Here is a 21,837-nt window from a genome sequence, read left to right as displayed (position 1 = left end):
CAGATGCCATGGGGCATTTGGGCTGAGAGTTGTGACTTGGTATAACTAACTCCCTCAGCTGTGTAGTGTCACAAGGAGGGGTCAAGATTGGTGGGGAGAGGGAGCAGCAACCCCCAAAAAGTCCCTCTGAACTATGGGGTCTGATGCGCAGATAGATCTGTGTCTTTCTCTTCCTCCCATTCTTGCCTTTCCCTCGTCTTTCTCCTGTAGCCGATCTGAAAACCCTCTCACTGGTTTCTGCAAACACACTCTTGACTAAATTATATGCCTGATCCCAAAGAAAGAGGCCTGGTGACTCCCCGCTACCCAGGTTACCCTAACTCCATGCATAGTGGGAGATGCAATGATCCTCCTGGAGTTGAAAGAAGGTGGTAAATATAGTTTATTCTCTCTACCCAATATGGCCTGAGACTGACTGCCTCAAGAATTAAGGCAAGGCAAATCAACCTCACCATAGCAAGGATTGATTTTCTTATATACATAACACAATTCAGTCCAACTAACACCAACAGGCTGTCCAGGGACCAGTCTCCATCAGCTGCCAGGTTTTGTTTCATCTTTGTGTTTTTATTGTTTTCTATTTTCAGTTAGGTACTTCAGACATTTGAGAGATTTCACACCATGAAAATTCATGTTTCTGGCACTTCCCGAAAATGAAACAGAGCAACAGCAACAAAAACCTGAGCGTTAGGCCCTCATTCCAACAAGGATACGTGCAGCTGGGCCTTAGGCAGGTCTCAGTCCAGTTTAGATTCAGAATACTGTACTCTCTCCAGTTGGCCACACCCCCAGCTGGCCAAGTTCACTCTAATAAAATGCACAGTTATCTTCTGGAAGTGTTTGTGCTTGTAACTGGGGCTATACCCTGGGAAAACTGCCCCTTTGACTTGCTTTGATCCCATTTGCTTTTTAATTTACTCATTTTCTTTATCCCACAAATACTTCAGGTGGGCTCTCTGGTAGGCACTCTTCTAGGCACAGATACCTATGATGTAATCATGAACGAAAGATTCAAAATAAAACTCTTATCCTCATGGAGCTTTCATTTTAGTGTGGGAGACAGACTGTGGCCAAAACAAGCAATTATAATGTGTTTTCATAGTGGCTAGTGTTAAATAGAAAAACTAAAGAAAGGAACTGGGATAGAAAATTTCAGGAAGGTTGAAACTAGATAGATAAGCTGGCCAGGGAAGACCTCACTGAGAACTTGGCTTTTGAGTCTCACTTGAAGGCAACGGGAGAACTGACCCTGTAGCTGTCTGGGGAAGGAGCATTCCAGATGGAGGAACAGCAAGTGCTGAGGCCCCACGACAAGTTTATGCCTGGCATGTTTGAGGAGCAAGGAGGATGCTAGCATGTCGGGAGCGAGTGAGCAAGGCAGAGAATAGCAGGAGGTGGTTTCAGAGACGTAATGGGGATGAGGGAGAGGCAGACACTGACAGCCCTGTGGATTTCAAAATGCAATTTGTCTTTTACATTGAATGTGATGGAGTCATCCATGTATTGATAGTGGAGGGGAGACAAGATTTGTCTTAGTTTAACAGGATCCCTCTGACAACTTGAAGAATACTTTTTATTAGTATATGATGAATTAAAGGGAAAATAATTAGGCTATTCCAATTATGTAGGTAACAGATGATGGTGGGTTTCACCATCCTGGTGGCAGTAGATATGGTGAAAATTAGTTGGTTTTGGCTGTGCATTGGATGAGAAATATGAGTCAAGCACTACACCATGTTTTCTGGTCTTCTTTTGAAGATTTCCTTAAGAGAAACAAATTCCCAGTGAAAACTACAGATGACAGAGTTGGGCTTTATACTAAATGCCTAGATTGGTATAGAATACTGATGAAGTGATCTCTACAGAATGAGAAACTGACCCAGAAATTCATTGATAAATCATTGTTATGAGCCTCTCCCCTCTTGATAACTTCCATAGCCATTATATAGGAAACCACTGATATGTTATTTTGGCAATGGGGCAACAGGTACTCCAAAGGACGTTTGTCACAGAGTTAAAACCGTTAATGAAAAAGTTAATGTAAGGCTGTTCGTAAGTTCTTAGTAGTCCGACAGGGCTTTAACCTGTATTCAATTTGGATAAGGGACAGCTGTTTGTAGTTAAGTAGATTTGTTCAAAATTCATTACATATGTCACATCCCATTTCCTGTTCCCCAAACCCATGTGATATTATTGGTCCTGAGGATACGTGAGTTAAAATGTAAGAGAGTTTCATGTTAACTCTCTCTCCTCTCAGAGATTACGGTACATTTTTTAAATAAATAATGTCCTATATTTATTTTTGATAAGTAACAACAGGTTCAGGCATATCTGTAACATTTTTGCTTTCTCTTTAAGACTGAAATTGTACCATATCTCAACATAATGTTACAGTTAATGTTTCAGAGGAGGAAGAACTAAAAGTCTTCTTTTCTTTGCAAGTTTGTAACTGTATGAGAGAATAGCAGCATCATCACACAATTGGAAGTTAAAATATCCACTTTATATTTGATAAAAGCTGAACTGGAGGACTTATTTAGATAGGGGGCTTCAGGAAATTCTTAATACTTCACCCAAACACAAGCACACCTGAATAACTATGGACAACTCTGATACAGCCACAAAGTATACCCTACGTTTGAGAGTGAATCAGAGTGCCTCTTCCGTCCAAAAGAAAGAGATCCAAGAGATAATTCAAATGGTTTTTCACATGTCCAACCTCTCTCAGTTTCACCGATTAGAAGTCATTGAGAGATATGAAGCCAGAGGAATGAGGGTGCTATTTAGCAAACACTATACACAGTACGTCAGAGAAACAAAATGTAATTTTTAACTTTATGTAATTAATATGTTGCACAAAATACATGAGCATAATTTGCAATGTATTATAGTTTAGAGGTTAGATATCTTCAGTGTGGCTTCAATGTACTTTTTAAAATCAATTTTGGGGGCATCTGAGATAAATGAGCTGCTAAGCTCCCTTATTTAAATAAGTAATGTCACATATTAAACAGGGGACTCACAAAGAGGGAGCATGATTGCACTGACTCCCCTATAATCTTCTTGCCTTCCTTGTCTTGAAGGAAGTAAACTATACCACTGTTTGACCACAGTAGTGGCTAAGTAAAACCACTAGTTTTAAAGACACTAAACAATGAGCACATGAAAACTCTTGCACTAAAAATCACTACACTTTAAAATATTGGATAAAATATGACAGACTTCCTTTTAAATGTGTAGCTGAGCTTTAAATATTGTAAGTCCATGGGGACCAAAAATTAAGAGAGAACTGCAAACAGGGGTAGTAAGCACATAACCTGATATTTTGGCAACATGGAAGCAGAGGGGTGCTGTCTAAGTAACTAAAGGATTTTAAAAAGATAAGGCCTTAAGTTTGATAAATTTGCCTGTTGGAAACTAAGATCTTCTCACCTGCCTTTCAATCCCCACATAATAGCCATAACTATCTTTTAAAAATATAAACCAGATTATGCCACCTTCTTGCTTAGAATTCTCCAAAGGCTTCTTATTGCAGTTGATATACAAAACAATCTTCATGCCTTACTCTGCATGTGCTAGATCATCCATTCTCAAGCAGGATGATATTGCCCCCAAGGGTGAGAAATATGATGGTCGATGTGAGAGGTGAAAAGATATCAAATTTTACAATGGTTTGTGGCCTCCAAAGTGCAACTGTATTTGACAAAATCTTATACTTTTGAACTTAATCACTCTTGTTTTGAATATCACAGAAGCATTGCCATTTAGCTCATGGAAAATAAATGAAATGTATGCAAGACCAGAACTACAAAATCAGAGCAAATAGATGTATTTGATTGTAGGACTTTCAATCTATTGCACATTCTTGAAGTCATATGTCAAGAAGTGGCCTGTGTGTACCTACTGGCTGCCATTGACTGACTATGTTTGATCCTCAGTGTCCTTGTGTGTGACTTGAGCTTGGAGAATTAAACAAAAACAGTTAATATTTAACTTTACAGAAATTATTTAACCCATCATTATTTATGTCAAGTACTATAAAAAAAAGTGATGATGTATGAATATCTAGCAGCTAGTAATAACTGATTTTCTCACATCAAGCAAAAGTGAAAAGTTAAATTCACAAAAATAACTTTTAAAAAATTAATGTTTTCAATTGTTTCACCTTTGCTAGAAAAATAAGTTTTGAATAATTTTTAAAATGTGATTATATCACTATTATGTATTTCTATAAATTGCCAATATACATGTGTACTTTAACACATTATGATTTATGTAAGTAAATAAATTTCATTAAAAATCACTTAGCAAATACAGTTATACAGTTAACTTAGATATTACTAGCTTTCTGATTTTTACTTTAACTGCTACCTTCAAATTTTATTCATACTTAATCTTGCATACAGCTTGATTATGCATAAAATACAGATACACATGTATTTGTTGACTAGATTATACAGTACATCATTGGTATTCAAATTTCATTAGGAGACAATTAGGAAAAAGAAAAAAAAAAGAACCTTATAAAGCCATCTAGTGAAGAGGGGACAATAATGAAATAAGAATGAACAAGCAGTGCTCCAGATGATCTCACTTTTTTCTGATTCAAACATGGTTTACTTTTCACTGTATACTACAGCTATAGTAACATTTTTCTATTCTCAAAGGCTTGAGAAACATGCTTGTTTCCACTTGAAAGCTTTTATGCTAGAGTTATTTCTTACTCTCATAGCTTTTTATAACTTTTCATAACTGCTTGTTTCTCATATTCAGGTCTTCACTGGAATATTACCTGTTCAGAGATTCTCTCCTTCTACCCCATAACCTTGTTTTTCCTTGCTCTGTGGTACTTATCACTATATGAACTTGTCTTTTAGATTGTTTGTTTTCTCTCTGACTCCTGTAGAATATACACTTTGAAGGCAGGAATCTTATCTATCTACTTCATTCTAGTACTGCAGTGCCTAGGAAAGGGTCTGAAACATAGGAGACACTCCATAAATACTTGTGAATAAGTTTATTATTGCATGACAATTTTATATTTTCAAATAACTTATTATAAATCCCCTTTGCATTTGTTGGTCCTTTTTTTCTGAATTGCCAGTTTTCTTTCCTATTGTTTTATTTTTTCACAAAATTTAGACAGGTTTTGCTATGCCTTCTACTAATTTTCTGTTTTTTATGTCATAAGCCTCTGCATACTTTAGTTATTTTCTTTAAGTTTCCATGGCTATTTATAATAATAATTTCTAGCTAATTTTTAAGGGAAATAGCAATTACTATAAATTTGTCTTTGAACAGAGTGCTGGCTGCAACTGGCACATTTTAATATGTTTTGTCTTTGATGCTATCATTTCTCAATTTCTCTGTTGTTAATTTTTTTTTATTTTCTTTTTGCTGTAATAACTTCTTAGAAGATTGCTAAACATTTATGAATACTGAGGGAAGGACAGACAAAGCACATATATATTTATATATTCTTAAATAAAAGATACTTTTTTTTTTTTTTTTTTTTTTGAGATGGAATCTCACTCTGTCACCAGGCTGGACTGCAATGGCAAAATCTCGGCTCACTGCAACCTCTGATTCCCTGGTTCAAGCGATTCTCCTGCCTCAGCCTCTTGAGTAGCTGGGATTACAGGCACATGCTGCCAAGCCCAGCTAATTTTTCTATTTTTAGTAGAGACAGGGTTTCACCATGTTAACCAGGATGGTCTCGATCTCCTGACCTTGTGATCTACCCACCTCAGCCTTCCAAAGTGCTAGGATTACAGGCATAAGCCACCGCACCCAGCAAAAGATAGTCTTCTTTATCTGGAAAGGTTCTTTTATATCAGCAAAGGTAACGTTAAGAAGAAAGAATATCTCACTTTTGAGAGAAGACAAGATACCTACCTCATCAGTCAAATAAGCACCATCAAACCTCAAAATAGATGGAAAGAGAAATGTCACAATTGGATTACATTCGCTTGTTAGTGCAGCATTGTTTGCAATAGCAAAAATAGCTGGGGAAAAATCCTGAATGTCTATCAATACCAGAATTGTTGAATACATTGTGTCTATGTATCATATGAAATATTATGCCATTACAAAGATGTTTTAGAAATACATATGGTAGTGTAGTTGCACACAAATATAAAGTGCATGATCCCACTTAGGTTAAAAGGGAAGAAAGACTTCCAAATTCCTATATTTCTGTTTATATTTACATATCGTTGTAACATCATAGAAAATGGTTTGGGAAAATACATACCAGAGTTTTAACATTGGTTAAGTGTGATTGAAGGTGGAACATGAGAACACTGGGAAATCCTGAGAGGTGGCAAGGAGAAAAAAGAAATGAGATAGAGAAAGGTCTATTTTATTCAACATAGATCTTTTCATTGTTATAAAGATTGCAGTAAACCATATTAATTTTTGGTAATTTTGAAAGATGACCTTAATATTAATGCGTGAAATTTAAAAAATAGGTGATTAGAATGTTATTGTTTATCCTCATAAGACTGAATATCAGCATCACCTCTTTAAGGCAGAGAAACTTAAAGTATATGGAAAATAGATGTGAGGTGAAGAGACTGGAGTCCAGAAGCCTACCTCTTCCTCTGAGGAGAATGTAAAATGCTCATCACTTTGTTGACAGTATTTATTTAGGGAGTTATTTGCTAATCCTGGTATTTTTCTTATAGTGTAGATTAGAATGATGCCTTTTTTATCTCATGCTCATTTTTCAGATAGCTCCTTATTCCTTATCTGCAAGTGAATACTGGATTTTTTAAGTCTGAAAGTAATGTCCTACTTCCTGGTATGGGAACTGGTTGTATCAATGAGTGTCTGAAAAATGTATTGTTTCATATAACTTAAAAGTATAAGGGTACTGTCTAGGGATACTATATCATTTAAGTCTGGGAAAGCTAAGCCATTTAAGGTGCCTTCAACTGCAAGTAACAGAAAACCCAGACTCAAATTGCTTTAACTATAAACAAATTTGTTACCTCATAACTTGGAGTCAGAAGTAGGACTCCAGGGATGGTATGAGCAGCAGTTAAACGATAAAATCAAAGCACACAGAGTATTCCTATTCTTTCTTCTTCCATCTTCATTACATAAGTTTTGCCCTCAGGATGATTACAGAGATTCCAAAGGTCATATAAAGATATAGCATTATCCTAAAAAAGAAAAGGGAATGTTATTTCCTGTTTCTCTTAAGAGTAAAGAATTTTTTTTCTGAAGCCTTCCAGCAGACATACTATGATGCTTAATTGACCAGGATTAGATCACATGCCCAATGCCAAATCAATCACTTGCAGGAAGAATGGCATCACCATGTCTAGCTTATACTAACCTTTTAGAGTGAGATGAATATTTGTAAGTCAGTCAGTGGCCATGACCACCTACATGTACAGAATATGACCCTAGGACAATCTCCCTCTTTTTGCATAGCCTGCTCCATTCTTTTCTTTGGGGTGCCTCATTCTCAGTCTCTTACATGATAGTAATGTGAATAGAGCAGCTTAATCCTCATATCCTTTCAGGTTCACCCTCCTCCAGTGGAAACTGCCTCATGCCTAGCAGTTTGTGCAACATCTCATTCTGTCTCATTGGCTCTGACTAGGTTAAATGCTTATTCCTAAACTAATTGTACCAGTAATTCTATACTCTGAAAAATCAGGCTTATGTTGTTCCCAAGAGAAAAATTGTGGCACTATTGCCAGAAGAACTGTGATAAGATGCTAGGCTGCAGTATCAATTGATGTCTATTGTAATTAAATACATTTTGCAGCTCAGCATCCATAGAAGCCTTTCCCGCCAAACATACATGTCCAAGGATCTCTCTAATTTTTACTTTGACCAACTATTGATGGATATGAATTGCTGTCTATTTGGAAAATATCTTTGCTAGAAAAACTGCTACACTAACATTTTAGACAACAGATTAATTAATGATTGCTTTTGAACTTTAAATAAATTTAATAGTGCAATGTGGGTCCCTTAGTTGTCTGGCTTCTTTTTTCAGCATATTTGAGAGATTGATTCAATAGTTGTAGCTTGAACATTCTCATTACTGTGTGATATTCCAATGTATGAATATACCCCAACATATCCAGTATGCTGTTGACGGAAATGTAGGTGTTTCTTAGTTTGGAGTCATTACAAATAGTTAAATACATTTTTTTCTCTTTCAAACAACTATTGAGGTATAATTTACATACAAGAAGCTGTACCCATTCAATGTATACAACCTAATGAGGATCACATATATTTTAAATCCTATTTAAAAAATAGGATTTGAGGTTTTAATAAAAGGAGACTAAACTTCTTTCCCATTAAGAAAACTAAAATCTGAACAAATATAGTAAAAAAGAAAATCCGCTCTCAATGGCATCTAAAATATGAGAAATAGGAAATAATTACCTAGCTGAGATAGGAGGAGAACAGGTCCAAGAGGCGAATAGGGCATTTGGTGGATGTTTTTCTACTGGGGAAGTTTACCCATTCTAGAGAGAACCACTGAAAGACTTAGAAGCTCAGCAGAACTTGTGATTGCTTGTCAAATCTATGAATATAGAATCTGGAGTCCAGAACCTTAATAATCTCCCCACCCTTTACTTTTGATTGAAATTCCAAGATATTGATTGAAATCCTAGGAGTAAGAGTTAACCATAACTTTAAAAAAAGCCCTCACTGAAATGACAACATATCTGCAAATTGCTTCCCATAAAAATTGCATAAACTTTCACTTGCATCTGCACTAGAACCTCTTTTTTTCATGATCAATTACATTAAGTAACATTTTAATGTTCTTTCATATTTTGGTTGTTGAATCAAAATTATTATTAATCCTAATTTTACTTTGTGACGTCATTTTATTGTTTTAAGTGTAGGTGTTCTGTTAACATCTAACTCATCCCCTGATCAACTACATAAGTATCTGGATAAGTAAGATACCATTAAGCATTCTTTTGTTTACAGAGTTTTTGGTTTGTTCATTTGCTTTCTGTTCAGTTTTCTTTTGCTGCATTTTACCTTCTAATAAATCAAATATTGATATTGGTACAACAACCGTTCTCAAAATATTTAAAGAATCATTTCAACATTCCTTAAAGAATATGCAATGCTTCTCCACTGATTTGTAAAACCATAACTTTTATCTAATTATTCCTTATAAAGCTATCTTTTGCAAAGCTTTCTATTCCAATAAATAAATACGATCACTGGTTATGTAGAAATATTATGTCAAATGTCCAGTACTGGGAGAAAAGCCAAATTATAAATCACCGTGAAAGTGAGTTTTATGGACTAAGGACAAGATATGTAACAGGTGCCGAATAAATATTTGTTTAACGAAAAAATGGATTAGAAAACATCTAATGTCCTGGAAAAATTAGTAGTCTTTACAGAAAGAGGCATGACATGAAATTGCACATAAAAAACAATCCCAGTTTTGCAAAAGCGTAGAAAAAAGGGGAAAAAAGGACAACAACAAAAAACTATGAGCATTAATATTTTTCTGAGGCCCCCCAAAAATGAGAGATGGGACTGCAGTTGATTATTTTCCTCTTAATATTCGTTTCCTAAAATTAAGTGTTCACATTGTGCATGCGATTATCTTGCCATTAAAAAAAAAAAAAAAAAAAAAAAATCCCTCTAAAACAAAAACAAAAAAGCCAGGAAAGATCAGTCAGGAAAAATTAGGTAAAGACTGGGTCAAAATGGCAGACTTACCACAGTGAATTTCTCTGTTCCAACTTCAAATCCTTTCAAAAAGAGGAAAGACATATTTAAGTGTAAAGAACAAATCCTTAAGGGCACGGACAAAGGTGGGAGGAGAGGGGCGGCGGGAGGGGGACGGCGGCAAGGCGAATTCCCAGAAGATGGAAAGCAGATGGGGCAGAAGGACTAAGAAGGTGGAAGAAAAGGTCGGGGTGGGAACCAAGGGGCCCTGAAACGATAGAGGAAGGGACCATTGGGTTCCGAGGGCCACTGTGGCACGAACTGCTCTGGACTTGGAAAGAGGTGGAGTTAAAGCCCATAATTCCACCAGGGCTCCAGGCTGTGTGGTGGGCGTGGGAGCCTGGTGGAGACGAGGGCGCGGTGTTTGGCAGGAAGAGGAGGCCTCTCTCTGGGCAGGAAGCTGCGCTACGGAAAGAGGGAGGAGACTGCAGCGGCGACAACAGGGACTGGTGGAAGCCCGAAGTGGCTGAGGGACCGCCGCTGGCCGCAGGGAGGCGGAGGGCCAGCGAGCCAAGCGGTGCAGACGCCGCTGCCTTACTCTTTGCCTGCCTCGCCGCGCTCCTACACACGCTCCTCATCTGCGGATCCTACCCTCACAGCTCTTGCAACTCATTCGGCAGATTGTCTGCTAACCCTCCTTCGCCACAGGCTCACAACGGAGGCAGCAGCGAGGTGTCCGATTTGGGCACGTGAGGCCCCCGATCCCCGGCGGTGGACGCCAGGCAGGGCAAGGCCATTAGTGGGCGCCAGAATGGAGAGGGGGATGGGAAAGAATCCAGGAGGAAACATGGGGTGGAGGTGGGCGCCAGGCAAAAGTGGGGTGCGGGAGTGCGGTGGACAACAGGAAAAGGGGGTAGGAATCACAACCAGACAAGGATTTGAAGGTGAGCGCCAGGAAGCAAGGGCGTGGGAACCAGGGAAGGGGTTAGGGTAGGCAGGGAGGATTATGGACAGCAGCTGGGGCACTCAGGGCAGGAGGGCAATGGGTGCCGGTGAAAGACGCTCTGCAGGGGATTGGGAGTGGACGCCAGTGGCAGTAAGGAGTGTGGAAGGGCAGCGGGCTCTGAGCTAGGAGGAGGTGGCCCAGCCACTTCTACAGACTTCCTAGCCCCAGCCAGCTCTACCCCACCACTGCTGCCCTTCTCCACAGCCCAAAGGAACTTAAGAGGGAGAGCACGGCAGGCATGCAGCCAGGATTTCCAGCATTGCTTCCAGGCTCCTGGGGAAAACTTAGGCACTAGTGCAGAGTATGTCCAGACATGGCCATAGGGAAAAGTTTGCCTTATGGCACACTGGATATGTCTCTCTCTCCTCTCTCCTCCCCCAGCAGGCATGAAGACTCCCAACACACAGGAAGCCGAAGGGCAACAAACCAGGGCAGCTGCAGGACGGGCCACCGGGTCTGGAAACATGACAAAGAAAAAAGTCTCCCAAAAGAAGCAGAGAGGCAGACCTTCATCCCAGCCCCGCAGGAACATCGTGGGCTGCAGAATTTCTCACGGATGGAAGGAAGGAGATGAGCCCATCACCCAGTGGAAAGGAACCGTTCTGGATCAGGTGCCTATAAATCCCTCTCTTTATCTGGTGAAATATGATGGAATTGACTGTGTCTATGGACTGGAACTTCACAGAGATGAAAGGGTTTTGTCTCTTAAAATTCTTCCCGACAGGGTGGCATCATCTCAAGTTAGTGATGCCAACCTTGCAAATACCATAATTGGCAAAGCAGTGGAACACATGTTTGAGGGAGAGCATGGTTCTAAGGATGAATGGAGGGGGATGGTCTTAGCACAAGCACCTATCATGAAAGCCTGGTTTTATATTACCTATGAGAAAGATCCTGTCTTGTACATGTACCAGCTTCTAGATGATTATAAAGAAGGTGATCTCCGTATTATGCCAGAATCCAGTGAGTCTCTTCCAACAGAGAGGGAGCCAGGAGGAGTTGTAGATGGCTTGATAGGTAAGCATGTGGAATATACCAAAGAAGATGGCTCCAAAAGGATCGGCATGGTCATTCACCAAGTGGAAGCCAAGCCCTCTGTGTATTTCATCAAGTTTGATGATGATTTTCATATCTATGTCTATGATTTGGTGAAAAAGTCCTAACTGTTAGCGTAAAATTTGCCACGTATGTGGAAACAAATGTATAATTTCTAGACATGCAAAAAATGTTTCTTTTCAGTGTATTGAAAACAAGGATCCCTCATAACCCAATATTTTGCCAGCATTAACTGTTGTTTTACTCTACAAAATACAAACTTGTGTGTACATGACATGCTGTGTGTAAGCACTTTGTCTTGTCGAAAAGGTTGGGTGTGATTGGTAGATGGGGGATGAAAGGAAGGAACAGCTGTCAGTTTCAGCTGTGAATAAAGTTCAGCTAGAATCATAATCAGTCATCTAAAAATGGCACCAGATTTAGCTGGTCTGGTCTGAAGGGAACAGGGGAAAGAACTAGAGATTGGCTGTTGGATGGGGAGAAAGGAGGAGGTGACTGTTAGGAAGAGGTGGGAAAGGGCCAGAAACGGACAGGCTACTTGGGGGTAGGGATGACTTATGTGGAGGAAACATCCACATGGGAAGGGAGTGATGAATAACAGAGGGAGAATGAGATCTTGTGGCTTAGAGGAAAAGAGAATAAATTGAATAGACAGGAACACAAAGAAGCTTAGAAGCGATCCAGAGTAAAGGGGAGAAGGATCAACCTGACAGGGATCTGGGGAGAGGCTAAAGGATACACAAAGGAAGAGGCTATGTGGGATAGGGTTTGGAGGTGTAAGATGAAGAGGGCCACTGAGGAAGGAGGAATTTAAAGAAGAAAGACTGATGGAGTGAGAATACAGGAAAAGAGTTGTGGCATGTGGGGCCCATGAGAGATTGGAAGGCCCAGGAAAATGTTGGACTTCAGGCAGTGTTCAGGTTGCTCTTCCTGTCTCCATGCACAAAGAAAATGGCAACTGTCAAAGAAGTCAGATGCAATGTAGGTTCCCTAGAAGGGCATTCTGACAAGGCTGATTCCGTCAAGTTAATCAGGAGCCAAGTTGATACCCATAGGGCTTTTCTTGTTTCAGGGAGTTCATGACGCACCTGCCCAGCAGAACCCCAACCCTCAGCCTAAACACACTAACATGGTGCCTCTCACAAGTGGTTGGCTATGGAGTGTCTCCTCACATTTACCCTGCACTGGATAAACAATACTGGTAGAGGATGGATTAGTGGGGCTCTCAGAACTTAAGACATGTGCCATCTTGAATTTGGAAAGTACTTTATCCAGAAAAATGGAATCTTTCTGAACTCAGGTATACCAGTCTCATCACTCCTTTTCCTTCTGCTGGAATGTTCTTTTTCTATATAAAGATAAGGGGTATCAGAGGATTGAGCCTAGAGTCTCCAGGGTATGGGGAGTACTTAACTGTCCAAGCTTCTTTCAACAGCTGCCTGAAACCACAGGTAGCTGGGACCAATCATCCACTAAAACAGACCTGCTCTCCCAAGAAGCCACATTCTGTTTAGACCTTCCCCACAAAGCTTGTGTCTTCAGACCCCTCGCAGGCACCTGTTGGCCTGTCTTGCCTACCCCAGCTCACAGAGACCTGTGATACAAGTCTGTGCAGCTCTTTGTTTCCAGGTGAGGCAGATGCCATGGGGCATTTGGGCTGAGAGTTGTGACTTGGTATAACTAACTCCTACAGCTGTGTAATGTCACAAGGAGGGGTCAAGGTTGGTGGAGAGAGGGAGCAGCAAGCCCCCAGAAGTCCTTCAAAACTATGGTGTCTGATGCGCAGATAGATCTGTGTCTTTCTCTTCCTTCCCTGCTAGCCTTTCTCCAGTCTTTCTCCTGTAAGCTCATCTGAAAACCTTCTCACTGGTTTCTGCAACCATAACCTTCACTAAACTATATGCCTGACCCCAAAGAAAGAGGGCTGGTGACTTCCTGCTGCCCAGGTTACCCTAACTCCATGCATAGTGGGAGATGCAACAATCTCCCTGGAGTTGAAAGAAAGTGGTAAATACAGTTTATTCTCTCCACCCAATATGGTCTGAGACTGACTGCCTCAAGAATTAACACAAGGCAAATCAACCTCACCATAGCAAGGATTGATTTTCTTATATACATAACACAATTCAGTCCAACTAACACCAGCAGGCTGTCCAGGGACCAGTCTCCATCAGCTGCCAGGTTTTGTTTCATCTTTGTATTTTTATTGTTTTCTATTTTCAGTTAGGTACTTCAGACATTTGAGAGATTTCACACCATGAAAATTCATGTTTCTGGCACCTCCTGAAAATGAAACAGAGCAACAGCAACAAAAACCTGAGGGTTAGGCCCTCATTCCAACAAGGATACATGCAGCTGGGCCTTAGGCAGGTCTCAGTCCAGTTTAGATTCAGAATACTGTACTCTCTCCAGTTGGCCACACCCCCAGCTGGCCAAGTTCACTCTAATAAAATGCACAGTTGTCCCCTGGAAGCGTTTGTGCTTGTAACTGGGGCTATACCCTGGGAAAACTGCCTCTTTGACTTGCTTTGATCCCATTTGCTTTTTAATTTACTTGTTTTCTTTATCCCACAAATACTTCAGGTGGGCTCTCTGGTAGGCACTCTTCTAGGCACAGATACCTATGATGTAATCATGAACGAAAGACTCAAAATAAAACTCTTATCCTCCTGGAGCTTTCATTTTAGTGTGGGAGACAGACTGTGGCCAAAACAAGCAATTATAATGTGTTTTCATAGTGGTTAGTGTTAAATAGAAAAACATAAAGCAATGAATTGGGATAGAAAATTTCAGAAAGGAGGCTGAAACTAGATAGATAAGGTGGCCAGGGAAGACCTCACTGAGAACTTGGCTTTTGAGTCTCACTTGAAGGCAATGGGAGGACTGACCCTGTAGCTGCCTGGGGAAGGAGCATTCCAGATGGAGGAACAGCAAGTGCTGAGGCCCCACGACAAGTTTATCCCTGGCATGTTTGAGGAGCAAGGAGGATGCTAGCATGTCGGGAGCTGAGTGAGCAAGTCAGATAATAGCAGGAGGTGGTTTCAGAGACGTAATGGGGATGAGGGAGAGGCAGACACTGACAGCCCTGTGGATTTCAAAATGCAATTTGTCTTTTACATTGAATGTGATGGAGAGTCATCCATGTATTGATAGTGGAGGGGTGACAAGAGTTGTCCGAGTTTAACAGGATCACTCTGACAACTTGAAGAATACTTTTTATTAGTATATAATGAATAAAGGGAGAATAATTGGTAGGCTATTCCAATTATGTAGGTAACAGATGATGGTGGGTTTCACCATTCTGCTGGCAGTAGATACAGTGAAAATTAGTTGGTTTTGGCTGTTTTCAGATATACTCTGCAGATTTTCCTATTTGATTGGCTGTGCATTGGAAGCGAAACATGAGTCAAGAACTACACCATGTTTTCTGGTCTTCTTTTGACGATTTCCTTAAGAGAAACAAATTCCCAATGAAAACCATAGGTGACAGAGTTAGTTTCTATACTCAATGCCTGGATTGGGTATAGAATACTGATGAAGTGATCTCTAAAGAACAGGAAACTGACCCAGGGTCTCATTGATAAACCATTGTTGTTGGCCTTGCCCTTCTGGATAACTCCCCTAGCTATTCTGTGGGACTTTGTTTCCTGATATAGAGAATTGAGTCAGCCAAAAACATTGGAGGTTTAATCTTATGAGATAGAAGCAGCCACTATACCATACAGAATCAAAAGTAAATGCTAAGCATTTCTGATGGTACAGTGCAGCTCTCTCTACTTTCTCATGCACAGCTGCTATAAGGAGAAAAATCATTAGAGATGGGGGCAAGTGATCTCTGTCCTTAATGGAGATCAAATTTCATATGCATCCATCTGAGTAGGTTGGGGAATTTTCATGAAACAGAGAATCAAGCTTTTATGGCTCTGTTAGATATGGATGTGCAATAAACTCTTCTACTGGACTCATGAAAGGAGAAAGCATCTCAAATCAGGTAACAGGATTTGGCCTTGTTTACAGCCAGAAAAAGAAGCCCATATGACCTTGTGAGCAAATCTTTTTAGGCCAATTCTGTGTACTGATGCTGCTACCTTCATATCTGAGTAACACTGGGAACTGATGCTTGTGTTTCCTTGTTTTATAAATGCCAGATGAAATTCAGCCATACATAGATAAGTACTATTCCGACATATAAATTTATCTCTCACCAGCTTTCCCGTCTCTCTCTGGCTCATCCAACACAAAGTATAGAATTATAGGAAGAAAAAGGAAAATCAGTGCCCTGGATAAATATTAATACATAAAGGAGGCAGTTGTAACAGATGCAGGATCTTTACAGAACCTGCATAAATATTAATACTTAAAGGAGTCAGTAGTAAAAGATGCAGGATCTTTACAGAATAGCTTTGTATGCCCAGTGCAAAATCTAACAGGAGCTGAAGGCTTATAGTGCAATATTGTTAAAGAAATTCAGTTGTTTCTCCAATGACCCCAGCTGTTGCAGACATCTTGACTCTATCTGAATCTATTACAGAGACTAATGGAACATGGTACACTGTTTCAAGCATTGACAACACTTTCTTTCCCATACTACTGGCACCTGAGAATTAAGATCTGTTCACATTCATGTGACAAGGCCTCTAATACATGTTTGTTGTACTCCACCAGAGTTACCTAAACTCCAGTGCCATTTGCCAAAATTGAATAGGTCAGAATTCAGTGAAAGTGCTTCTTCATCCAGATTTCCAAAGTTTCACCATACATGACATCCTGATGGTTGGCAGTCAGTAGCCTCAGTCTCTACAGCCCTACCTAGCTGGGGTATTATCACACATCCTCTAAGAAGAATGACTGAAAGTCTCAAAAAAAAATTAGGATTAATATTGAAAATCACTAGTAAAATTCAGGAGTAATGTTATTTGCCAGTAATATCTCTTGGTTGCTGATAATGTATCCTGGAAGTATGTAGGCAAATTCACAATACTCTAACCTCAGGCAAAGAATAATTGTCTCTTCAGCACCCCTACCACCAAAAAGGAGTTTTAGCACCTAACTAGATTCTTTGCATATTGGAAATGCTTTGTGATTCCTTAGGCATTCTGCCTGGTCCTTTATATTAGCTCACCCACAAATCAGCATCTTTTGAGTAAAGCCTGAAATGAAGTTCTGCCATAGAAACAGTCCAGTAAGTTGTGCCATGTTCTCTACCTTCAGAGCCCTACAATGTTAATAATACCTTTGAGCTATATAAGTATCTGTGACTGATGATGATTTTCCAATTGCTATCTCTAGAAAAGAGAAGGAATCTTCACCTGGAGGTGTGTCTTGGGGTTTTGGACTCCTCTTCTTACTGACAAGACTACCAGATACACCACTTTTGAAAAGCAGCTATTATCTGTGATACGTTCTGGCTCTGTGTCCCCACCCAGAATTGTAATCCCCATAATCCCTACATGTCAAGGAATGGGACCAGGTGGAGGTAACTGAATCCTAGGGGTGGTTTCCTCAGTGCTGTTATTGTGATAATGGGTGAGTCTCATGAGATCTGATGGTTTTATAAGCATCTGGCATTTCCCCTGCTTATGCATTTTCTTCCTGCCACCCTGTAAAGAAGGTACCTTTCTTCCCCTTCAGCTTCCACCATTATTGTAAGTTTCCTGAGGCCTTCCCAGCCATGAGGAACTGAGTCAATTAAACCTTTTTTCTTGATAAGTTACCCAGAGTTGGGTATTTCGTCAAAACAGTGTGAGAACAGACTAATACATTTTGCTACTGGGCTCATTTCAGAACTGAACACCTGAACCATGGAGGTCAACCTTGCATCTCTCCAGCCTGACATTCCTGTTTGGGGTTGGTCAATTTCACCTTAATACCTCCAATGGTGAGAAGAGCTCAGCAAGCCTTGTATGTCAAAGGTAAACTGTATATTAAAAAACTTACTTGGCCTCACCCCAGTGGCATGTATAGGCTTTACTTGAAAAAGTGGTTATTACCCCTTTCAAGGAAACTCTATTCCCTACTCTGCCACCTGAAGTAAAGCTGCTAGCTAAATGAAGCCCTTGACTCACAGAGGTTCAACTAAATACATGGGCCTGGGCCACTGACAGCTTGAATAAGCTGAAACCTAATGGTGTTGTTCACTGGGCTGCTGCATACGCTCAGTCTTACTGCTAGCTATGCAAAACTGAAAGATATGGATGCTCTCCTCAGTAGCCAGAACTCAAAGCCATTTTCATAGATCTGGGTTATACTCCTCTAGATAAAATTTGTTAGACATTTACTTACTCAAAGGATATTGATAATGACCTAGTTGTTAGTGTTGCCACTTGGAAGTCTACAAAACTGCAGACTAAAGACTCCTCTCTTTGGGCCTGCAGCTAAAGAAACAAATTGCTGCTGCTGCTGCTGCTGCTGCTGCTGCTGCTGCTGCTGCTAAAAGTGTCTGATTTACTCATGTAGATGATGACCACATAAGAGACCATCTTCTGATGACACTAAAATCAAGATCCAGAATGAGCATGCACCACTTAGGTTGCTTCAATTCCTAAATGAATCCATAATTCTATTGGGCTTGGTAACACATCCACCTTCATAAACAGGATCAAAGTACGGGACTGTTTCTGTTGTGGAGGCTACCATTGCATGCCAGACTTCTGGCTTTCCAAATCTTATCTGCCAGTGAGAGTGGCCACATTGCATAAAGTGTCGCCCCTGCCACCACCGTACTTGTCACCTTGATGACAATAATTTTTTTTTAATCTCCTCTAAGGATTATTGGTTGTGTCTTACCTCTGTTGACCATTTTTCAAATTAATAGCACTGCTGTTCCAATCCAATGATCCAGAACTGACACAACATTATAGTCCTTGAAGAAACCATGTGTCATGTTTTTATTTTTCTGTACTATATGCAGTTGGAAATGGTACATCTTGCATCACAAAAGCCACTCAACAATGACTTAATAGTGGAGGTATTCATGGACTGTTCATGCTTCCTACCATACAGAAGCACCAGGTATTTTAAAAATAGCTTTATTAAGATGTAATTCACATAAAATATGATTCACTAATTTAAAGTATACAATTATCCATAGTGACAATAAATTTGGAAGATTTTCATTACCTCTTAAAGGAATCCTTAAATTTTAGCTATCATTTCCCCAATGCTTCCATCCTTCCTACCCCAAGCAACCACTAATTTACTCTTTGTTCCTATATATCTGCCTATTGTAAATATTTTATGTAAATGGAATCATATAATATTTGGTCCTTTGTGACTGGCTTCTTTCAATTAGCATAACATTTTCAAAATTTATCCATGTTTGTAGCATGCTCATTCATTTTTATGGCTGAGCATATGGATATATGAAATTTTGTTTATTCATTTATCCCTTGATAGATATTTGGGTTGTATTAACCTTTGGTCAACTATGACTAATGCTGCTATAAATATTTGTATATATGTTTTTATTTAGATATGTTTTTTGTTTCTTTTAGGTTTATACCAAGAGAGAAATTGCTGAGCCATATGGTAATTCTATGTCTGTTTGAAAAATTCCAGAGTGTTCATCAAAGTGACTGTGAAATTTTACATTCCCACATGTAGTATATGAGGAGTCCAATTTCTCTAAATGCTCAACAATCGTTATTAGACTTTTACATTCTTACCGTTTTAGTGTGTGTGATGTGTTACCTTATTGCATTTTGCTTTGAATTTCCCTGATGACTAATGATGTTAAACAAAACTTTCTGAAATTATTGGCTATTTGCATATCTTCCTTGGAAAAAATATCTATTCAGATTATTTGCCTATTTTTAATTACGTTGTCCTTATATTGTTGAATTGTAAGAGTTCTCTATATATATTTTTATACAAGTCCCTTATGAGATACATGAGAGGCAAATACTTTCTCCCTATCTATGGGTTTGCCTTTTAGTTTCTTGAGAGTCTGTTGCCAAGCATAAGAGGTTCTAATTTTGATGACATTGAATTAATCTATTTTTATTTGTGGCTTGTGCTTTTGTTTTTTTAACTTTATTTTAGATTCAGAGGTATATGTATAGGTTTGTAATATGAGTAAATTACATGTCTTAAGGGTTTGGTGTGCAAATTATTTTATCACCTAGGTAATATGCATAGTACTGAATAGGTACTTTTTCAGTCCTCTCCCTCCTCTCACCCTCCACCCTCAAGTATGCCACAGTGTCTGTGGTTCTCTCCTTTGTGTCCATCTCTACTCAGTATTTAGCTTCCACTTATAAGGGAGAACATGCAGAACTTGGTTTCCTGTTCCTACATTAGGTTGCTTAGGATAATGGCCTCCAGCTCAATCTGTGTTGCTACAAAGGACATGATCTCATTCCTTTTTATGGCTTTGTAGTATTCTATGGCTTATATGTCCCCAATATTCATTTTTCTAGGTGACCCAAAATGTGACTTTTTATTTCTTTATAATTTTTTTATTTCCATAGGTTTGTGGGGAACCGGTGGTATTTGGTTACATGAGTCAGTTTTTTAGTGGTGATTTGTGAGATTTTGGTGCCCCCATCAGCCAAGCAGCATACACTGAACCCAATTTGTAGTATTTTATCCTTCATGCCACACTCCAACCCTTTTCCCCGAGTCCCCAAAGTCCATTGTATCATTCCCATGCCTTTGCATTCCCATAGTTTAGCTCCCACTTATGAGCGAGAGCATATAATGTTTGGTTTTCCATTCCTGAGTTACTTCACTTGGAATGATAGTCTCCAATTCCATCCAGGTTGCTGCAAATTCCATTAATTCATTGCTTTTTTTTTTTTTTTTTTTTTTTTTTGAGATGGTCTCACTCTTGCGCAGACTGGAGTGCAGTGGCACGATCTCAGCTCACTGCAACCTCTTCCTCCCTGGTTCAAGCAGTTCTCTTGCCTTGGCTGGAGTTGTAACTCCAGCGCCTGTAGGCACCCACCACCGTGCCCAGCTAATTTCTGTATTTTTATTAGAGACGGGATTTCACCATGTTGGGCAGGCTGGCCTCAAAGTCCTGACCTCATGATCCGCCTGCCCCAGTCTCCCAAAGTGCTAGGATTACAAGCATGAGCTACAGCACCCAGCAATTCATTCCTTTCTATGGCAGAGTAATACTCTGTTGTATATATACACCATAGTTTCTTTATCCATTCATTGATTGATGGGCATTTGGGCTGGTTCCATATTTTTGCAATTGTGAATTGTGCTGCTATAAACATGCAAATGCAAGTATCTTTTTTGTAAAATGATTTTTTTTCCTGCTGAGTAGATACTCAGTAGTGAGATTGCTGGATCGAATGTTAGTTTTACTTTAATTTTCTACGGAATCTCCACACTATTTTCCATAGTGATTGTACTAGTTTACATTCCCACTAGCAGTATAGAAGTGTTCCCTTTTTACTGCATCCATGCCAACATCTGTTATTATTTTTTTTTTATTTTTGTAATGACTGTATTCTCACAGAAGTAAAATGGCATTGCATAGTGGTTTGGATTTGCATTTCCCTGATCATTAGCGATGTTGAGCATTTTCATACATTTGTTGGCCATTGACATTTCTTCTTTTGAGAATTGCTAATTCATGTTTTTAGCGCACTTTTTGATGGGATTATTTGGTTTTTTTTTCTTGCTAATTTGTTTGAGTTCCTTGTAGATTCTGGATATTATTCCTTTGTTGGATGGATAGATTGTGAAGATTACCTCCCACTCTGTGTGTTGTCTGCTTATTCTAATGACTGTTCCTTTTGCTTTGCAGAACTCTAATTTAATTAAGTCCCACTTATTTTTCTTTGTTTTAGTTTCATTTGTTTTGGGATTCTTGATCATGAAGTCTTTGCCTAATCCAATGTCTAGAAGGGTTTTTCTAACATTATCTTCCAGAATGTTTACAGTTTCAGGTCTTTGATTTAAGTCCCTGGTCCATCTTGAATTGATTTTTGTATACGGTGAAAGATGAGAATCTAATTTTGTTATTCTACATCAGGGGTCCCCAAACTTTTTACACAGGGGGCCAGTTCACTGTCCCTCAGACCATTGGAGGGCCGGACTATGCAAGGTGTGACACCCTTCACAAATAGTGCTGCTGCCTCCACTATCCC

General features: G+C 39.5%; 1 protein-coding gene and 2 long non-coding RNA genes across 6 annotated transcripts; 2 read left to right on the top strand and 1 right to left on the bottom strand.

Moving 5' to 3' along the window:
• Positions 1 to 5,477: 5,477 nt before the first annotated feature.
• Positions 5,478 to 10,087, bottom strand: LOC141582873 (uncharacterized). The gene is made up of 2 exons (XR_012515780.1): positions 9,724 to 10,087; positions 5,478 to 7,166 (listed from the first exon to the last, which is right to left on the bottom strand). It is a non-coding gene; the product is annotated as an uncharacterized LOC141582873 (long non-coding RNA).
• A 64-nt stretch (positions 10,088 to 10,151) lies between these two features.
• SPIN2B (spindlin family member 2B) lies at positions 10,152 to 12,008 on the top strand. Of its 4 annotated transcripts, none has more exons than XM_003943990.4 (2): positions 10,152 to 10,404; positions 11,063 to 12,008. In XM_003943990.4, exon 2 carries the CDS (start codon positions 11,065 to 11,067, stop codon positions 11,839 to 11,841), a length of 777 nt encoding a protein of 258 aa, XP_003944039.1. In that variant the 5' UTR covers positions 10,152 to 10,404; positions 11,063 to 11,064; the 3' UTR covers positions 11,842 to 12,008. The 4 variants fall into 4 exon arrangements, with proteins under 4 accessions (XP_003944039.1, XP_010330186.1, XP_010330183.1 ...); XM_010331884.3 differs by having other exon boundaries at positions 11,060 to 12,008; XM_010331881.3 differs by having other exon boundaries at positions 10,152 to 10,459.
• A 5,512-nt stretch (positions 12,009 to 17,520) lies between these two features.
• LOC141582874 (uncharacterized) lies at positions 17,521 to 19,488 on the top strand. Its single transcript, XR_012515781.1, has 2 exons — positions 17,521 to 18,745; positions 19,228 to 19,488. It is a non-coding gene; the product is annotated as an uncharacterized LOC141582874 (long non-coding RNA).
• Positions 19,489 to 21,837: the final 2,349 nt, after the last annotated feature.

Source organism: Saimiri boliviensis, chromosome X, assembly GCF_048565385.1.
Source record: "Saimiri boliviensis isolate mSaiBol1 chromosome X, mSaiBol1.pri, whole genome shotgun sequence".
Classification (NCBI taxonomy): Eukaryota; Metazoa; Chordata; class Mammalia; order Primates; family Cebidae; genus Saimiri; species Saimiri boliviensis.
The sequence above is the reverse complement of the archived record's forward strand: the minus strand, read 5'-3'. Positions and strand labels throughout refer to the sequence as shown.